At 46.1% G+C, this 19,178-nt stretch overlaps 1 protein-coding gene and 1 non-coding gene across 51 annotated transcripts in view; one reads left to right on the forward strand and one right to left on the reverse strand.

The window, feature by feature from the left end:
- Positions 1–10,117, reverse strand: part of Bptf (bromodomain PHD finger transcription factor) — a 102,694-nt gene extending 92,577 nt beyond the window's left edge. For all 50 annotated transcript variants that reach the window (XR_015630681.1, XR_015630679.1, XR_015630678.1 and 47 more), the window contains 1 exon segment: positions 9,255–10,117. Coding sequence is in view for 33 of the 50 variants with exons in the window: in NM_001127535.3 (NP_001121007.2) it covers positions 9,255–9,897 (643 nt within the window). In the remaining 17 variants the exon portion in view is untranslated.
- Positions 10,118–18,460: 8,343 nt separating this feature from the next.
- Positions 18,461–18,594, forward strand: LOC120095432 (U11 spliceosomal RNA). The gene has a single exon (XR_015632491.1). It is a non-coding gene; the product is annotated as a U11 spliceosomal RNA (small nuclear RNA).
- Positions 18,595–19,178: the final 584 nt, after the last annotated feature.

Raw genomic sequence — 19,178 nt, forward strand, 5'->3', positions numbered from 1 at the left:
CTAAAATAGTTCATAAGCATTGCTTAAAATCATTCATCAAATTAGTCAAGGCCCATTAAATGATAGTTATTACTATTACTGAGTACCATTAGGGAATCAAAAAAATATTTAAATGCTGCAGCAAAAACAAACAAAAATAACATCAGACATAGACTAGCAAAGAAAACAAGATAGCTCCACAGATAAAAGGTACTTGCAGCCACACCTGATGATCTAAGGATGAGATTCAATTCCTGAACTTACATGCAAGCTGTCCTCTGACCCTAATACAACTATCACCGCTGACCCCGTGCAAAATAAAGAAATGTAAAACAACACAAATAATTTAATAATGCATTTTCTTCCCTTCCTTCTGATATCTCTACTTCCACCTCCCAAGTAATAGGATTTTGTTTGTTTGTTTGTTTGAGACACGGTTTCACTATGTAGCGTGGCTGTCCCAAACTCACTCAGTAGACCAGGCTGCCTCTAACTCACAGAGATCTGCCTGCCTCTCCCTCCTGGATTAAAGGCAGTGCCACTAAGCCTGGCTTCCTAGGATAAAGGCCATCACCCCTAGCTTCCTTTTTCTTTTCTGTACCCAGGCTAGCCTTGAACTCATGATCCTCCTACCTCAGCCTTCAAGTGCAGTGTAGGGAGTGGCGGGAACCCTGAGTGAATGTGTATGGTGACAGGTTCTGCCTGTGAAGGACTCCAAGACCAACAGACTCACAGGAAATTAGCAAAGCCATATGAAGCCATATGAAGCCACTCGTGAAGAATAGCAGAGCTCTCAAATAGAAGTATTTCTAAAGATTGATCAGTTTATCGGAAGAATAGCAAATCCATCTCCTCCACAGGAGATTCAGTCTGAGGTGCTGACATGTCCCATGTGGGCTGGTAACCCCTCTCCTTCCAGGTTGCCTCAGCTGCAAATCCCCACCCAATCCCAGCTTCATTGTGCTTATGTCTGTGTGTATCTACTCCTCACTCCCTTGTGGCCCCTGGCCTGGGCTCCAAGAACCAAGCAGGAGCAGCACTGCGATTATGGGCTTGCCCCTGGGTGCTGGGCATCATTCTTCCCAGGTTATTTCAGTCCCGCACTGGCTGTGGTAGCTCACACTTATCCTAGCAGTAGGGAGGCTGAGGCGGGCACACTGCTGTGAGTTCCAGGCCGGAACTGGGCTACAAAATGGACTCTGTCTCAAAACAATAGTAATGGAGGCTGGTGTGGGAGCTCGGGAGCCATCCCTGTTGTTAGAGGACCCACATTCAGTTCTCAGTGCCCACATGGAGGCTCCTAATCATCCATATTGCCAGTTCCAGGATCTAATGTCTTCTACCTACCTAGGCACCAGTCATGCACAATATATACATGCAGGCAAACACTCAAACACCTAAGTAAATCTTTTTTTAAAAAAATTACAAGACTGCAGAGATGGCTCAGCGGTTAAGAGCACTGACTGCTCTTCCAGAGGTCCTGAGTTCAATTCCCAGCACCACACGGTGGCTCGCAACCATCTGTAATGAAATCTGATGCTCTCTTCTGGTGTGTCTGAAGACAGTGACAGTGTACTCACACACATAATCTTTTTAAAAAATTACAAAAGCCAAACAGCAAAACAAAACTACCAAATAGCTAGGTGTAGTGGCCCATGTATGGCCTTTAGTCCCAGCACTGGGGAGACAAAGGCAGGGAGTAGAAACATGTGGATCTCTGTGAGTTCAAGGCCAGCCTGGTCTATGCAGTTCCAGGACAGCCAGGACTACATAGTGAGACCTGGTCTGGGTGGAAGTGGGAGGGACTCAAAGAACAGAAATCTGCCTCCTACGGAATCTCTTCAAATAACCAAAAACATTCTTAAAAATTAAAATGTGGGGGTTGGGGATTTAGCTCAGTGGTAGAGCACTTGCCTAGCAAGCGCTCTACCACTGAGCTAAATCCCCAACCTCTAAGAGGACGCAATTCTCAATATCAACATGGTCTCTTGCATCTATAACACCAGCCTCATGGGACCTGATGCACTCCCTCTTCTGGCTTCTGAGGGCACCCAGCACTCATATGATGGGCAGACAAATGCCCCCGTGCATACAATAAATATTTTTTTCGTTATAAAGCTGAGATTTTAACTACTCTAAACAGATGAAGAAAATGGACCAAGATGAGCAAGAGGAATCCAAACAGTAAGTCCCAACAAGGATTATAGGTCTAAGCAGAGTGGACCAAGTTGTTCCTGGTCTCTCACCAGATCACTGTATCCATGCATTCTACAGCTTATCAATCTGTGACACCCCTGAAAGTTAGAGCCAGGAAAACAGGGTCTCAGGAATGAGAAACCACAGCCTAACAAAAGGAACCAAAGCTCCTTTCTGCAACCTCCGAGATTGCTCCAACCAGAGCAACCTCCTAGACTCTGCTGCACTTGCCCCATTTCCCAGTGTGCCTGCGGCAGGGAGCAGAGGAGCAGGTGAGTCTGAAGCACAGACAAGCCTACCTACTGTCACACATAGGACATGCCTCACTGATACTCACAGATCATGTCACCTGACTGTAGTAACTCTCCTGGCCCTCACTTTCTTTAATTCTCAGGTTTAACCTCCACAGGCGCTGATGGTCAAAACCGGTCTCCTCTCATCTCTGACCACACATCCTCCCTCCTCACAGAGGCATTGCTGGTGCTTGCTTACTTTCTTATGGGTCTTCTTCACTATGGGAAACCCCTGGATTGAGCCACCATGCAGCACTACAAGATCCATCCAGAGCCCACTGGCTAGCTCACTTTCCTCTTAGCCACCCTCTGAATCCTGGATAACAAGTCTAGCTCGTCACTGAGACCATACCCTGCTGTTCCCAGACCTGACAGATTCCAGGAACCAGAATGAAGCATTAACACAGATCTGGGTGAGACAGAGAAGGCTTCAGTCCACCTTTCAGGTGCACCTCAGTGCAGGGGAGGCTCACAGCACATCCCTGGGACCTAATGTATGGTAGGAGGCCAAGCTTCCACGTGGGGTACTGCTGATGAGAACAGCACACCTCTACTCAGTGTTCCAGGTCGGGAATAATGCTTGGGATCCCCCAACTGCCCAATCCTTAATTCTGCAGGCAAGAAAGAAAGAAAGCGCATGGCCACAGCCGCTTCCCCAGGGAACTGCCGCCCAGGGTATCAAATGCAGCTTCACAGTGACTTCCAATTCACTCCAGCTCTTGCTAAACATCACTGGCCTCTGCCCACACTTGACTATCAATGCTGAGATCATCCTGCTCCCTCCCCCTCCTCCCTCCTTACAAGCCGGTCCAGGAAGCTCCTGCCCACACCAACCAGCCCCCAAGCCAGAGTGTAGATGCTGCCTTCCATATTCTCTAAGTCTCCACTTGGTACCTTCCTTGAAGCAATATGGAATTGTGTGTGTGTTCTGAAAGACAGTTTGGTGTCTCTGAGGAGGAAACACCGCCAGGAGTGCTACTCTCTACTTCTGGGGAACCCACAGCTCAGTCAGAGGATCTCTGCCACCAACCTCTGCTCTCATAATCCTTAGAGGACACAAACCATTAAGGCTCCCAGGACACCAGGATTTTGTTTTTGAGGTGTAAGATACCAAATTTTAAAATCATAGCTTAAATTCCCAGAAGTCTCAAACATAACATAAATCTTTTTCATTTTTATCAGAAATGCTGAGTTTCAAAGTGCTGTCAGAACTCTACCCAATGTCTACTGGAAATGCACTTTCTGAGCAGCACAGAGGGTTCATGCCTGCAATTTCAGCACTGTAGAGGCTGAGAGAGAAGGATCAACACAAGTTCAAGGCCAGCCTGGTCACACAGTGGGTTCACTCTAGGCCAGCCAGGGATACATAGTGAGATCCTTTTTGAAAAGGAAGGAAAAAACTCATTATTTTGTTTGTCTTGGTAGTGTACACTACTTGGTAAGCTAAGGCAGACAGACTGTCAAATTCAAGGCAACTTAAGAAGATCCTACCTTTAAAAAACAAACAGGCTAGGGGATGGGGATTTAGCTCAGTGGTAGAGTGCTTACCTAGGAAGCGCAAGGCCCTGGGTTCGGTCCCCAGCTCCGAAAAAAAGAACCAAAAAAAAAAAAAAAAAAAAAAAAAAAAAAAAAAAAAAACAGGCTGGGCACATAGAATATAGAACGCTCGCCTACTTAGGTTCAAGCCCAAGTACACAAGACGGGTGAGGGGTGGAGAGGTAGAACTGATTTCCCTACATAATCCTTCTCAATATACCAGGAAATAATGCCCACCAGATATTAACTCTTTGAGAGTTTTCCAGGTTTATTTATTTACATGAATGAGTGTTTTAGCAGCATGTATGTGATGCTCACCCTGTGGGTGCCTGGGCCTTAGGAAGTCAGAAGAGGACATTTGTTGGGTGTTCCCTGGAACTGTTGTAAGCCACCCTGTGGGCACTGGCAATGGAACCTGGGACTTCTGCAGGAGGAACAAATGTACTAAGCACTGGGCCAGACCTCAGGTCCCCTTCCTCAAACTTTTACCAATAGGTAGGTAGGTAGGCAGATAGATAGATAAGATAGACAGATAGACAGATAGACAGATAGACAGATAGACAGACAGACAGACAGATAAAATTAGTCAACCAAATGCATCTAACTCAAGCAAACGAGACAGTTTCAAGTTTGCATTGATTGATCACCAACATCAACCAGTAGTGGCTGCCCTGTGGGAAAAAGGCTTTTTTCCTCCACAAAAAGAAAGAAATCATCAGTGTGTTGGCATGCACCTTAATTCCAGTTCTTGACAGGCTGAGGCAGGAGGATAGCAGTGAGTTCAGGCCAGCCTTGAATAAGTTGTTGTCACAAAGGAAAAAATTCCTCAATAAAATAAACTGTTAAAGCCAGGAGTGGTAGAACTTGCCTTTACTTACTCCCTGTACTTGGGAGGTGGAAGCAGAGGCTGAGACAGGGGGATATCTCTGAGTTTGAGGCCAGCTTGGTCTGGTCTACAGAGCAAGTTCCAGGACAGCCAGGGCTACACAGAGAAGCCTTGACTGGAGTGCACAAGCACACACAAATTAATACTTAAGTAATGAGCTCTTTAAGTACGGGACTGTAATAATATGTGTGTGCTAGTTAGTTTTATGTCAATTGACACAAACGGGAGCCATCTGAGAGGATGACTGAGGGAGCTTCAATTGAGAAAATGCCTCCAGAAAACCCAGCTGTAAGCAACAAAAAGGCAGAACATTTTCTTAATTAGTGATCTGGAAGGGGGTCGGGGTAGCCACTCGGGGTCTGTGAGTGGTGCCATCCCTGGCTGGTGCTCCTGGGTCCAGGTTCCAGCCAGGTCTGTGTTCCTGCCTTGGCTTCCCTCAATGGGCTGTGATTTAGGATATGTGAGCCAAGGAAACTCTTCATTCCCCAAGATGCTTTTGGTCTTAGTGTTTCGTCACAGCAACAGCAACACTAAGACGGTCTGCACCAAGGTCTGCACCAACGGTTACATTATCTCAGAGTACTCAAAAAACAGGTCAATGATAAGTGTGAAACTAGGAACTTATTTTTTAAGTATCTTATTTAATAGTATCTACTTGTATACTAGACAGATAAAGGTACTTGGTTCAACAGTGACCCCAGCTGTGTAAGTCACTATGTAGCTAAAGATGACTGTGAAGATCCTCCTGTCTCCACATCTGCAGTGCTGGGATTAGAGGCATGCCCTACCAAACCCAGCTTATAGGCTGGAAATGGAAGCCAGGGCTTCATGCATGCTAAGCAAGCATGTACCAGACGAACTACATCCACAGCTTATACCAGGGATTTAATATGCCAGTAATACTCAAGCCAGTGTTCTAAACCAAATAATCAAATTATTCTACATTACCCAAAACACATTCCTCTTTAGCCTTGATTGTACAATATACAACCCTCATCCCCCAGGCCAGGGATGGCACCACCCACAGTGGGCTTTCCCCTCCCCCCTTTCCAGATCACTAATTAAGAAAATGTTCTGCCTCTTTGGACCCGCTTTTCTTTTGAGACAGGGTCTCTCTGTATAGTCCTGGCTGTTTCGGAGATCATTATGTAGACCAGACTACAGACTATACTCAACTTATAATACGATCCTCCTGCTTCTGCCTCCAGAGTTCTGGGTCTAAAGGCGTGTACCACCACACCCAGCTGGACCTGCTCTAAACTGTATCTTTTTTTTTCTTCTTTGGCTTTTTGAGACAAGGTTTCTCTCTGTGGCCCTGACTGTCCTGGAGCAGCTTAAGTGTACCTCAACCCACACTTTACAAACATACACACATGGACTTAAAGTCTCCTCCCAAAAGGACCAACAATAAAACTAATGACACAATATCCCTGGCTTCAACAATGCAGCAGCAGCACTCCCACTGTGGATACTCACTGAAAACAAGTGGACAGACTCTAGAAGTCAAAAACACAAAGTGTAACATCCTTTTACCATCATCTGAAGAAGTAATTTGTTTCAAAAGACCAAACACTCAAGTTAATAAAGCCAATAAAAAAAGGAAAGGACCTGGCAGGCTACATAAAAGAGCGGTTTAAAGCAGTAGACTCTGGAAGCAGAGATCCTCGCCCTTAGCACCTGCTGCTCTTCCAGAGGACCTGAGCTTGATTCCCAGCACCCATGTCAGATGGCTCACGGACCACCTGAAACTCCAGCTCCAAGAGATCTGACACCTCACCTCTGGTCCCTGCAGACACCTATACCACGCGCACATACTCTCATTCACATAGACATACGCATAATTTTCAAAAATAACAATAAAAATACATCCTTTTAATAGTCCTTTTTTTTTAAGTATACTGTCTACTGTTAGAAAGAGTTACTGGTTGAAGTGTTTATCCAAATCTAATTACACCAACTTGAGTGTCTGAAAACCTGAACATTTAAGTTATGGCACCTACTAGAGAATTATCAAATTTCTCCCCTAACAACAAGTTATCCAATCAGACTTTTTATACATATCTGCAGTGTGTGTGTCTGTTAGGAGTTACAGAATGTTTAAGGGTAAAACTTACTCCTGAAGTTATTAATCCACATAATCATAGGACAAGTGTACACAGAGGTAGACGATAAGTGTCATCAGAAGAAAAATGGCATTGAAGTATCCTAAGTATACAAGCTTGCCAAGTACTCTAGAGACAGAGAGGCAGGTGGATCTCTGTGAGTTCAAAGCCAGCCTGATCTATCTATATAGTGAGTACTAGAACAGCCAGGGCTATGTAGAGACCCTGTCTCTCAAAACAAAACAAAACAAAATAAAAACCTATTTACAAAAAAAAATTTCCCAAATTTTACATGGTTGTTTAAAAAGGATCTTTAACCACAAATTGCAATTTAATTCAGCATTTTAATGGCCTTCAACTGATCGGTACTATTGGCCAGGTCTTCAAGGAGTTAAAAGTTAGCTTAACTGCCCAGCCAAAATGCCTGAGTCCTAACCCAAAAACTAACTTCCCCCACTGCTGTGGGCAGTCTTCAGTTCGATTCTGAGCTCTTGATACAGATGCCCAACATGTTGTTTCTTACAGTAAAAACCTATAAAAGACACTCTAAACTAAGTAAGCAAGAAATTAAACTTGCTAAAAAATGGCCTCCCGGGCTGGAGAGATGGTTCAGTGGTTAAGAGCACTGACTGCTCTTCCTAAGGTCCTGAGTTCAAATCCCAGCAACCACATGGTGGCTCATAACCATCTGTAATGGGATCTGATGCCCTCTTCTGATGTGTCTGAAGACAGCTACAGTGTACTTATATACAATAAATAAATCTTTATTAAAAAAAAAAAGATAGCCTCCCTCCAAGCCCATAAAATAGGCAACCTTCTTACAGTCAGGCAAAAGAAATTGGCTTTTTTCACTTGGTGTTAACCAATCTAATCTGGCTTAATTCTCATACTTGCAGCAGTTAGGAACTTATAAAAAACGAAAACACTTACATTTAAGCACTCCTAGTACCCTCATCGTCCCTGAAAACAGTAAGACAGACTCTCCTAGAAAGACCCTATGTCCTCATTTACTCTGCAAATGTCCTTACAATTAGACCTTAATTTTATGAATCCTGGTTAATAGAGACATAAAAAAAAAAAAGCCTGACAGTCTGTTGCTACAAGTTAAGGACCACCCCCCCCAGTCCCATAACTATTCATTTAATACAAAGGAGCAATTGCATGTGTGTCTTTTACTTGAACAAGACACACATCTCAGGGCCAACCTCAAGAAATAATGCGAAAAAACATCCGAGAATTCACCACTACTGATGAAACCCACTGCTGATCCAGGTAGGGCTTTTTCCTCAGAAACAGAACAGCAAGAAAAAGTCCTGTCAGGTTCAAGCTGACACTTCTAGACCGTGACTTCAAAAAGTTCATCTTTGGCAATTGCGCCTAGATGATCAACCACACATCTTCGGCAACAGGTGCCACGAAACTGCATCTCCCACGCAAAGCCAAGATCAAACTGGTTAGGACACACGGCCCCCGTGGTGTTAAACTTTTATTTGGAACTTAACCAAAGTAATTTTAAATCGGAAGGATTGACAAATTTGGTTTGGTCTAGTTCTCTGCTTTGCTCTTCAATCAGCCATTTACCAGCAACTGTTGCACGCGACCACGAGGGCTCACTCGAAGAACACAAACAAGCGCTCAGGACCCCAGGAAGCTCCCTGCTCACCGAAAAACAACCCTTCCCCCAAAACAGTTACCAAACTATATAACTAGGGGATAGGAAAGGAAGCACGTCTATGTGTGCTGCCACGATCTAAATTCTCACTTTTAAGGACCAGGTCATTTTTCTTTCAAATCTACAACAAAACGTATTAGACATGCAACGGTTTGCAAAGCAGGAGGCTTCTTTCATTGCAAAATAAATAAATAAAACACTCATACCAAAACAAGGAGAGAAAGACGAGCTCAATGGATACGTGTGTGCCAAAGTTTCAATCCTGACTGGTGGAGACACCGCACTTGGCACAAATTTTGAAGAGGAAAGAGAGGGAGGGGGGGAGAAGAAGAGCGAACGAGTGTGTGGCCTGCAAACTGCAACAATGCAATCTCCATTTTGAACAATGCGCCTCTTTCCTCTTGCAAATCTAGTTTTGTTTTGTCTTTTTCTTTTTTTTTTTTTGTCACTAGACGCGCCGTGGCCTCCGCGTGGGGGACAGGCCGGGAGTGGGGGGAGCTAGGAAGCAGGATGCACTGCACTCGAGAGGGAGCAAGCCAGGGGGAGGGGAGGAGGTGGGGAAGGAGTCTCCAGGCGGCCTGGGTGGGTACCTGGAGTGCTGCTGTATGTACTATGGCTCCTGAAGCTGCTCTCCGTGCAGTAACTAGCGTCGTCGTCGTCGTCTTCCATCTCCTCCGGATAATCGGAGTCATCGTCGTCTTCTTCCATGTCATCTTCCTCGTCGTCCTCGGAATCCTGGGTCTCCTCGGCGTCGCCATCCTCCTCCTCCTCTTCGTCCTCCTCCGAGACCATGTCCTCCTCCTCATCGTCGTCCTCGCTCTCGTGGTCATCGTACACCACTTTGTTGACGGCACGGCGGGCCGAGGTGGTCCGGGCCAGGTGGCCGCCCCCGCCCCCCGTCCTGCCGCCCCCGCCTCCTCGGCCCCCCCGGCCCGGGCCGCTGGCGCTGCTGGCGGAGGCCGGCGGCGGCGGTGGCTGCTTCCTGCGGCCGCCCCCCCTGGGCGAGCTCAGCCGGGTCTTGGGCGCCACCTCAGCCTGGGCGGCGGCCCACCTGCCCCGACTGCTGCCGCGGTGCCGCGAGCGCAGCCCCCCGATGGGTCCGGAGGCGGGCGGCGGCGGCGGCGGCGGTGGTGGTGGCGGTGGTGGCGGCGGCGGCGGCGGCGGGGCCGGGGCGCAGCGCTCCGCAGCAGGAGCCGCGGGCTGCTTGGGCGGCCTGCCCCGCCGGCCCCTCATGTCGGAGCCGCGGCTTGAGGGGGGGGGGAGCGGAAGGGGTGGGGGAGGGGCGCCGGGGGGCGCCGGGGCCGAGGGGGAGGGGAGGGCGCCGGGGCCCGGGCGGGAGGGGCGCGGCCCGGCAGCGGCGGGGTGGAGAGAGAAGGCTCAGTCCGAATTGCCGGGGCCCCGCTCCGGATCGCCTGCAGCCGCCATCTTGTTTCTTCCCTCTCGCTCGGTGACTGGGGGAACCGACAGCGGCCGCAGGCCCGGAGCGCGGTCACGTGAGCTGCGCCGCCCGACGAGCCTGGGACAGAGCGAGGCAGCGCGGCGGCCGCTAGGGGGAGCGCGGGAGCGGCGCGGCGGGGGCCGGGAGGCCCCGGAGCGCCCCTGCGCGGCTGGACGGCGGCGGCGCAGGGGCGAGATGGGTGGCGTGGGGTGTCTGTCCCCCCAGTCTGGTGTCTCCTCCTGAGAGACGACCCCCCCACCAACTGGAGCTCAGGGAGACCTCGATGCGTGTCTGTCCAAATCCGGGCCGGAAAACGAGCTTCCCCCAAGTCACTGGTTCTTTTGGGGAAATTGATGCAGAAAAAGCGGAGAGGGGGTTCTCGCGGGGAGGCGCGTCCTAGAGACTGAGGACAGTGGCCACGCAAAGCCACCCACTCAGGGACAGGAGCTGGAGATAAGTCAGTCCCAATACAGAACTCCCAAAGGCTTAGATCTAGAGGGGCCTGAAGTTGTTCCAGGATTGCACGCCTGGAGCCACACCCCCAGGGTGGTTTCACTGACTTTCCTGGAGTCCCCACCCTACCAGCCAGGGTTAAATTCCAGAGCATGGTTCCTTGCGGGCCTCCAGGCACCTTTCCCACTTCCCAGCTAGGAACTTCCACGCCTCAGCCAGAACTTGTGATAGGAAGGATGGTGTCCTGTCTATAATTGGCTTCTCAAAGTTATGTGTTTGTGTTACCTGGAAATAATGTCTACTTGACAAACTACCAGTCTTGGTTTGGCCTAGGGAGCTAGTCACCAAGATAAAATTCCAGACACATGCACCAAATGTCGCCAAATTGAGGTGGCTCAAGACAGTGTTCTCGGGGTGGCCTCTGGAAAGAAAAGAAAGGTTTTAGGAACCTATATGAGTGCTTATTGATAGATGTGAGTACCAAAAAAGTGATTTGAAGAAAAATAGTTAATATGATTCAGCCCACCAAATGGCTAATTACAATATGGTTCAGTGAATAAACCTGAAAATTAAAAACCAAGTATTAGGGTAGGAGAGATGGCTCAGTGGTTAAGAGGACTGCCTGCTCTTCCAGCGCTCCTGAGTTCAGATCCCAGCAACCATGTGGTGGTTCATAGCCATCTGTTATGAGATCTGATGCCCTCTTCTGGTGTGTCTGAAAACAGCTGTAGTGTACTCGCATACATGAAATAATAAATAAACCTTTTTTTTTTTTTAAAAAAAAAAGCAAGTACTAATTGCCTACTAATTTATCACTGATTCACTTTACTTGGGTTGATCTCTGAGAGTGGTACCAAAGTAAAGAAAGTGAGCCCTATGAATTCTTTGGTAAACAAAGGCTAAAGTTTTGTTCAAAGACTACAGCTATAGGAATGCAGGCCCCAAATAGGCAGGTCTTCAGATCTTCCTTGATGATAGTGGATGTTTTATTTTATTAGGACAGGGTCTTGCTGTGCAGCCCTGGCTGGCCTAGAACTCACTATGTAGACCAGGCTGCCCTCCAGCTGGTAGAGATTCACCTGCCTCTGCCTCCTGAGTGCTGTGCAAAGGTGTACGGCACCACACACTGCGATGGTGGGTTTTTACCACAGACTCTCACTGTGAACTCCAGGCTGGCCTCAAACTTGTGATCCTCCTGCTTCAGCCTCACAAACTCTGGAATTACAGACAGGTCCCTCCATGCCTGTTCCAATCTTCTCTATTTTTCAAGAGAATATGAAGATTTTTATCTGAAACATGTTTGTATGTTTGATTTTAAATAGAGTGATCTAACCAGGCATCAAACTGGGCTGTGGGTTGACACATGTGACGCCATGAATGTGTGTGTGTGGACAGAGAGCAAACAGGACAGCTCATGGGTAAAGGTCCTTGCCATCACACCTTTTGATCTGGAGGGTATTATGGCAAACCTTTAATCCCAGCACTCAAGAGGAAAAGGGTGACATAGAGAGATCCTGTCTCAAAAATAAAAGTAAAAGAGAGATCCAGCTCCCAAAAGTTTCTCTCTGACTTCTACATACAAGCTGTGACACACATGCCCACACCCATACACAAATAAATAGTTAAGTGCCAAAAGATTTTTTTAAAGATAATAGAGACATATCTTTAAATGTTGACTTGTTTTGAGACAGGGTATCATGCTGGCCTCAAACTGGCTATGTAGCTGAGCCTGTCCTTTAACTCCTGACCCTTCTCTCTCTACCTCACAGGCATATGACACCAGGTATAGCTTTTTCTTTCTATTATTTTGTTTTGTTTTGTTTTGTTTTTTTCTTTTTTCTTTTTTTCGGAGTGAACCCAGGGCCTTGTGGTTGCTAGGCAAGCGCTCTACCACTGAGCTAAATCCCCAACCCCTGTTTTGTTTTTTTAAAGATTTATTCATTTATTATATATAAGTACACTGTAGCTGTCTTCAGACACACCAGAAGAGGGCATCAGATCTCTTTACAGATGGTTGTGAGCCACCAGGTGATTGCTGGGAATTGAACTCAGGACCTCTGGAACAGTAGTCGAGTGCTCTTAACCGCTGAGCCATCTCTCCAGCCCCCTTTGTTTTGTTTTTTGAAGCAGTGTCACTATGTAGTACAAGCTGGAGTGAAGCTACTATTCCTCCTGCCTTACCCTCCTCAATGTTGGGCATAGATATGTGCCAGTGTTGGGTTTCGGTTTGCTTGCTTGCTTGTTTACTTGCTTGCATTTTTCTGTTTGTTTGTCTTTTTACTCACCACACAGTACTGTTCTGTCTGACGCAAATTCCTGGCCTTAAACGGTCCTCTGACCTCAGCATCATGAGCTTCCAGACTAGTAGCCTGCACTGAATAGAACAAAGACCTGGCAGATTGATCCAAACATATGCTTTCTGGTTACAGCCCAACTTTGTAACCCGTGACCTATACTGTGTAGAATACAGTTTCCCTGCATACTGTAAGGAATATATATATATTTTTTTCTGATATATATTTATATATGTATAATTTCACATATATATTGGAAAAATGAGAGATGTTTTTGGCATTACATATACCTTTTTAGTTGCCAGCCTTGGAAAAGTGACTCTGGATCATTTAATCAGGAAAGGAATTCTTTTCTTTTTTTTTTTTTTTAAGTACACTGTAGCTGTCTTCAGACACACCAGAAGAGGGCATCAGATCCCATTACAGATGGTTGTGAGCCACCATGGGTTGCTGGGAATTGAACTCAGGACCTCTGGAAGAGCAGTCAGTGTTCTTAACTGCTGAGCCATCTCTCCAGCCCCAGGAAAAGCATTCTTAAGAAGGATGCAGAGAACTTTAGAATTGTGGGTTCTGAATCTAAAAAGAATCCAACCTCTGAAGCCATTGCTTTCCATCTAAGGACCCTAATGTTCCAGAGAAAAAGGAGGCCACTCTTCTAAATCTGAGTCCCAGCACAAAGAAAGCTAAGCACTTGTGGTCAGTGGCATAGAAGATAAAGTTAGTGGATTTCATGCCAGGTCATTATGAGGTCAGGTTCTTAGGCATGTGCTACAATGTATAAGGCACTGTTGTGGCTGTGAGTGACTCAGGGCTGGAGAGACAGCCCAGTGAATAAAAACACTTGCTACTCTTACAAAAGACCAGAGTTCAGTTCCCAACACCCACAGCAGGTGGCTCACAACCACCTAAGCCCTAGTCAGGGGATTTAAGTCTTCTAGCTTGCACTCAGATGCATATACATACATATAGATGTGAAAACACAAATCTTTTTTTTTAAGTTGCCAGGCATGGTGCCTCATGCCCTTCATATCAGCACTCTGGAGGCAGAGGGAGACAGATCTCTGTGATTTCAAGAATACACAGTGAGTTTTGAGCCAGCCAGTGCTACACAGTGGGTCTCCCTCTTAAGACAGAAATTTAAGGTTGGAGAGACCACTCAGATGTTAAGAGCTCTTGCTGCAGCTAGGAGGTGGTGGCAAATCCCAGCACTCAGGAGGCAGAAGCAGGCATCTTTGAGTTCAAGGCTAGCCTGGTCTACAGAGTGAGTTCCAGGGCAGCCAGGGTTACAGAGAAAACCACTGCCTGTAACTCCACCTCCAGGAAACCTTCTTCTGGCCTCTACAGACATGGACACATTAAAAAATAAAGTTAAAATTTAAAAGGAATGCCTTTTTTATTAAAGTGTATGTGAGTGTTTTCCTGCATGTATGTTTGCACTTCAAATGCATATGCAGGCAATACCCAATGAAGATAAGAAAGGGGTGTTGGGGTTGGGGATTTAGCTCAGCGGTAGAGCGCTTGCTAGGCAAGCGCAAGGCCCTGGTTCGGTCACCAGCTCCGGAAAAAAAAAAAAAGAAAGGGGTATGGGATCCCTTGGGATTATAGTTCCATACAGTTCTTAACTACCAATGTGGGTGCTGAGAATTGAACCCAGGTCCTGTGGAAGAGCAACTACTTAATACTTTGGCCTGTTGAGCCATCTCTCCAGCTCGTGTACACCTTTAAGCCCAACACCTAGGTAAAGAAAGAAAGAGTTAAAAGAAAGAAGTCACCAAATCATTGAACTAGACAGTTGGTCTATGGCTGGTGGGAGGAAACCTTCACAAACTATATTGTAATGATTTCTTCTAATGCCAACTCAGCATAGGCAACAGGTGAGTTCTAGAAACAAACCCAGGGCCTGATTGTTACTTTGTGTTACTTTGTTCATGACCTCAGATCCACAGGTCAGCCTTGGTTCCCTCTTCCCTCTTGTAGCACAAGTTGGTATTAAAGTCGCTGTGAAGTCAAGGATGACCTTGAATACCTGATCCTGCTGCCTCCACCTCTGAGAGCTGAGATTACAGGTGTGAGTCACCATGCCCAGTTTATGTGTTGCTGGGGATGGGAGCCAGGGCTTCCTGCATAGGACACAAGTATTCTACCCATCAAACTTCATCTTTGGCCCCATGGGTACAAATGGTCTGCTTGCTTGCTTTGTGGGTGGGTGGGTTTTTCAAGACAGAGTTTCTCTGTATAGCCTAGGCTGTTCTGGAACTCACTCTGTCCACTCACTTATTAAAGCTTCCTCCTTCTCCACACTGAAACCATATTTAATGTTTTTTTGGGGGGGGTATGTGTTTGTGCGTGTGTGCATGCATGTGTGTGTTTTGCCTGTGTGAATGTCTGTATACCATACCTGCAGAAACCAGAAGAGTATTGGATCCCCTTCAATTGGAGTTAAATACTTGTGAGCCACCGTGTGGATGCTGGGAATCAAATCCTGGTCCTGTGAAAAGAGCAACCAGTGTTTTTATTTTCCCATTAATTAATTTATTTATTCACTTTATATCCCAATAGCAGCACCTACTACCAGCAACCAGTGTTAACTTCAGTACCTTGATAAGTTGTTTTGGTTTTTTTGAAACAATTTCTTTGTGTAAAAGTCCTGGCTAACTGGAACTCACTTTGTAGTTTTGGCCTCAAACTACCTCTCTGCCTCCTTTCTGTTGGTGTTAAAGACATGCATCATCTCGACCTTGCCAGATAAGTTGTTTGCTTTTTGTTTTTGTTTTTGGTTTTTTTTCTTTTTCTTTTTTTTTTTTTTCCGGAGCTGGGGACCGAACCCTGTTTTTGTTTTTTGTTTTTTGTTTTTTGTTTTTTAGATTTACTTATTTATTATATCTAAGTACACTGTAGCCGTCTTCAGACACACCAGAAGAGGGCATCAGGTCCCATTACAGATGGTTGTGAGCCACCATGTAGTTGCTGGGATTTGAACTCAGGACTTACTGGAAGAGCAGTCAGTGCTCTTAACCACTGAGCCATCTCTCCAGCCCCAGATAAGTATTCTTATAAGACACAAATGCAGGGTTGGGGATTTAGCTCAGCAGTAGAGCACTTGCCTAGCAAGCGCAAGGCCCTGGGTTCGGTCCCCAGCTGCGAAAAAAAGAATAAAAAAAAAAAAAAAAAAAAGACACAAATGCTTTCACATTCTAGGTTCATTCCTTGTTTTTCCCATGCATCCTTTCTTACACTCGTAAGTTCATGGTCTTGTGACTACCCAGAGTCTTTCTTATGGCAAATGGAACCAGAAGAACACAGCACACGATTTGTGTGCTGGGAAGGATTTCTTCCAGCCTGTCTGTTAAGATCTTGGAAAGGGGGCTGGAAAGAGGGCTCAACAGGTAAGAATGCTTCCTGCTCTTGCAGATGAATCCAGATGAGTCTAGTTCCAAAGACCAATCCTGGGCACCTCACTGCTGCTTTTAACTCTAGCTCCTGGAGAGATCTGATGCCCTCTTCTGGCCTTTATAGGCGCACACACAGAGCTTATATCCACACAAACACATATACAGATAAGCTTTTTTTTCTTCTTTCTTTTTTTTTTTTTTTTTCGGAGCTGGGGACCGAACCCAGGGCCTTGCGCTTTCTAGGCAAGCGCTCTACCACTGAGCTAAATCCCCAACCCCGGATAAGCTTTTTTTTAAATCACCTTCTCCTCCTTAGTCACCTGCTCATGGGAAATTCTCCATAAGGCTGTGGCTATGAGTTGAGGGAGTGGCAGTGACAAGGAGTAAAACAGCTTGGATGGGGTTGCACCTTTCTTTGCTTCTCAGGGACATGTTCAGGCCTGTTCTTTTATACCCAGGCTCTCGGGGAAGGGAGTAGTCACTTCGTGGCTGAGTGGAACACATACTCAGCTTGGAACCAACTGCACAGTTGCGTGAATACCAGACTTTCAAGCTATGTTAGGATCCAGGAAAAGAGCAGTCTGCAAGCAAAGAGAGCAAGGCTTCGTCCCCTAACTGCATCCAGACATTCCTTTTGAGACCTGCAGCAGGCTCTGTACTACCTCTCTACACATAGCTGTGTGTGGAATGTTGGGTAACTAAGTAACGGGGTCCAGTCGTCAGAGTTCCTTATGCTGTGCTGCGCTCCTGCTGAACACCCTCTGATCTACACTGTGGTTCAACATTAGGAGGCCTCAGATCACTCCGAAGATGCAATAAATGAGCACATAGAGATAGGATTCTTGAAAAAAAATGTATTTATTTCATATATGAGTACATCGTCGCTGTCTTCAGACACACCAGAAGAGGGCATCGGATCCCATTACAGATGGTTGGGAGCCACCATGTGGTTGCTGGGAATTGAACTCAGGACCTTGGGAAGAGCAGTCAGTGCTCTTAACCACTGAGCCATCTCTCCAGCCAATTAATTTATTAATTAATTAATTTATTTAGTGTACATGTACTTTGCCTACATAGATGCCTGTATGCATGCCTGACACTGCTGGGGACAATATAGGGCTTTGAATCCTCTGCAACTGGAGTTGCAGTTTTAAGCCACTGAGTGAGTGCTTAGAATTGAACTTGAGGGTCTGGAGAGATGGCTCAGAGGTTAAGAGCACTGACTGTTCTTCCAGAGGTTCTGAGTTCAATTCCCAGCAACCACATGGTGGCTCACAACCATCTGTAATGGGATCCGATGCCCTCTTCTGGTGTGTCTGAAGACAGCTGTACTCACGTACATTAAATAAATAAATCTTTAAAAAAGAAAAAGAAAATACGTTCTAAAAAAAATAATTAAACCTGGGTCCTCTGGGAGGAGAGCCAGTGCTCTTTTTTCTTTTTTTTCTCTCTCTCTTTTTCGGAGCTGGGGACCGAACCCAGGGCCTTGCGCTTGCTAGGCAAGGGCTCTACCACTGAGCTAAATCCCCAACCTGAGCCAGTGCTCTTAACTATTGTACAATCTAGCCAGCCCCAAGACATGGTCTTTATAAATCCAAGGAGACAGTCAGGTGGTGGTGCCTCGTGTCTTGAATTCCAGCTCCTGAGAAGGCAGAGTCAGGAAGCTCTATGAGTTTAAGGCCAGCTTCATCTACAGAACAAGTTCTAGGATGGCTAGGGACATACAAATAAAAGTCTTGGGGGTTGAAGGGAAAAGATGTTGGAAGCAGCCAGATAGCTCAATGGGGAAAGACAATTGATGCAAAACTATGGTGATCCGAGCTGCCGGGTTGAAAGAAAGAACTGGCTATTGTTCTGTAAAGTGAGCCAGTGATGGTGCATACTTTAATACCAGCAGGGCAGAGGCATCTGCTCTATAGAGGGAGTTCCGGTCAACCTGGGACACACAGAGAAAACCAGTCTCAAGTAATCAAAGACAAGGGGCTGGAGAGATGGCTCAACAGTTAAGAGTACCAGCTGCTCTCCCAGAGGACCTGAGTTCAATTCCCAGCAACCTCATGGTGGTTCATGCCCATCTATAATAAACTCTGATGACCGCTGCTGGACATGCAGATAGAGTACGATAGATAAGTAGGTCTTTTCCCCCTTCCAGGCAAGTGCTCTACCACTGAGCTAAATCCCCAACCCCATAAGTAGATCTTTTTAAAAACTTTAAAAACAAAAAGGGCTTCTGTCGTGAGTGGCACACGCAGGGCAACTCGATTGCTCTGTGTGCGGAATCGACATCAAGAGATTTCGGAAGCATAATTTTTTGGTACTTGGGCAGCTGGTGATCGTTGGTCCCGGCGCCTGCGCGCTTGTGAAAATAAAGGTTTTCTTTAATAGTTAAAAAAAAAAAAAACTTTAAAAACAAAACTAAAGAGAAAAACTGAAAAGTTGTAACCCCTAATGCCTTTAATCTCAGCATGGATGAGCTAAAGGCAGGCAGAGCTCTGTGACATCCAGGCTAGCCTGATCTACATAGAGAGCTCCAGAGCTACATAGTGAGTCTTTCAAAAAAAAAAAAAAAAAAAAGATAAATACAGACTGATGGTCAGATAGACTAATTGAACCATTATTTATTTATTTAATTTTTTCTGTTTTGGGTTTTTTTTGTTTTGTTTTGTTTTGTTTTTGTTTTTGTTTTTGTTTTGTTTTGTTTTGTTTTTTGAGACAAGGTTTCTCTGTATAGTCCTGGCTGTCCTGGAATTCACTCTGTAGATCAGGCTGGCCTCAAATTCAGAGGTCTACCTGCCTCTCCCACATGAGAACTGGAATTAAAGGTACGCGCCACCACCACCCGGCTAATGGAACCATTTTACAAGATTTAGCTTTTATTGTTATTTTTAATTATGTGCATGTGTTTACACAATGGGTATATGTTCTTGTGAGTGCTGG

Source organism: Rattus norvegicus, chromosome 10 (assembly GCF_021556685.1).
Source record: "Rattus norvegicus strain SHRSP/BbbUtx chromosome 10, alternate assembly SHRSP_T2T, whole genome shotgun sequence".
In the NCBI taxonomy this organism is placed as follows: Eukaryota; Metazoa; Chordata; class Mammalia; order Rodentia; family Muridae; genus Rattus; species Rattus norvegicus.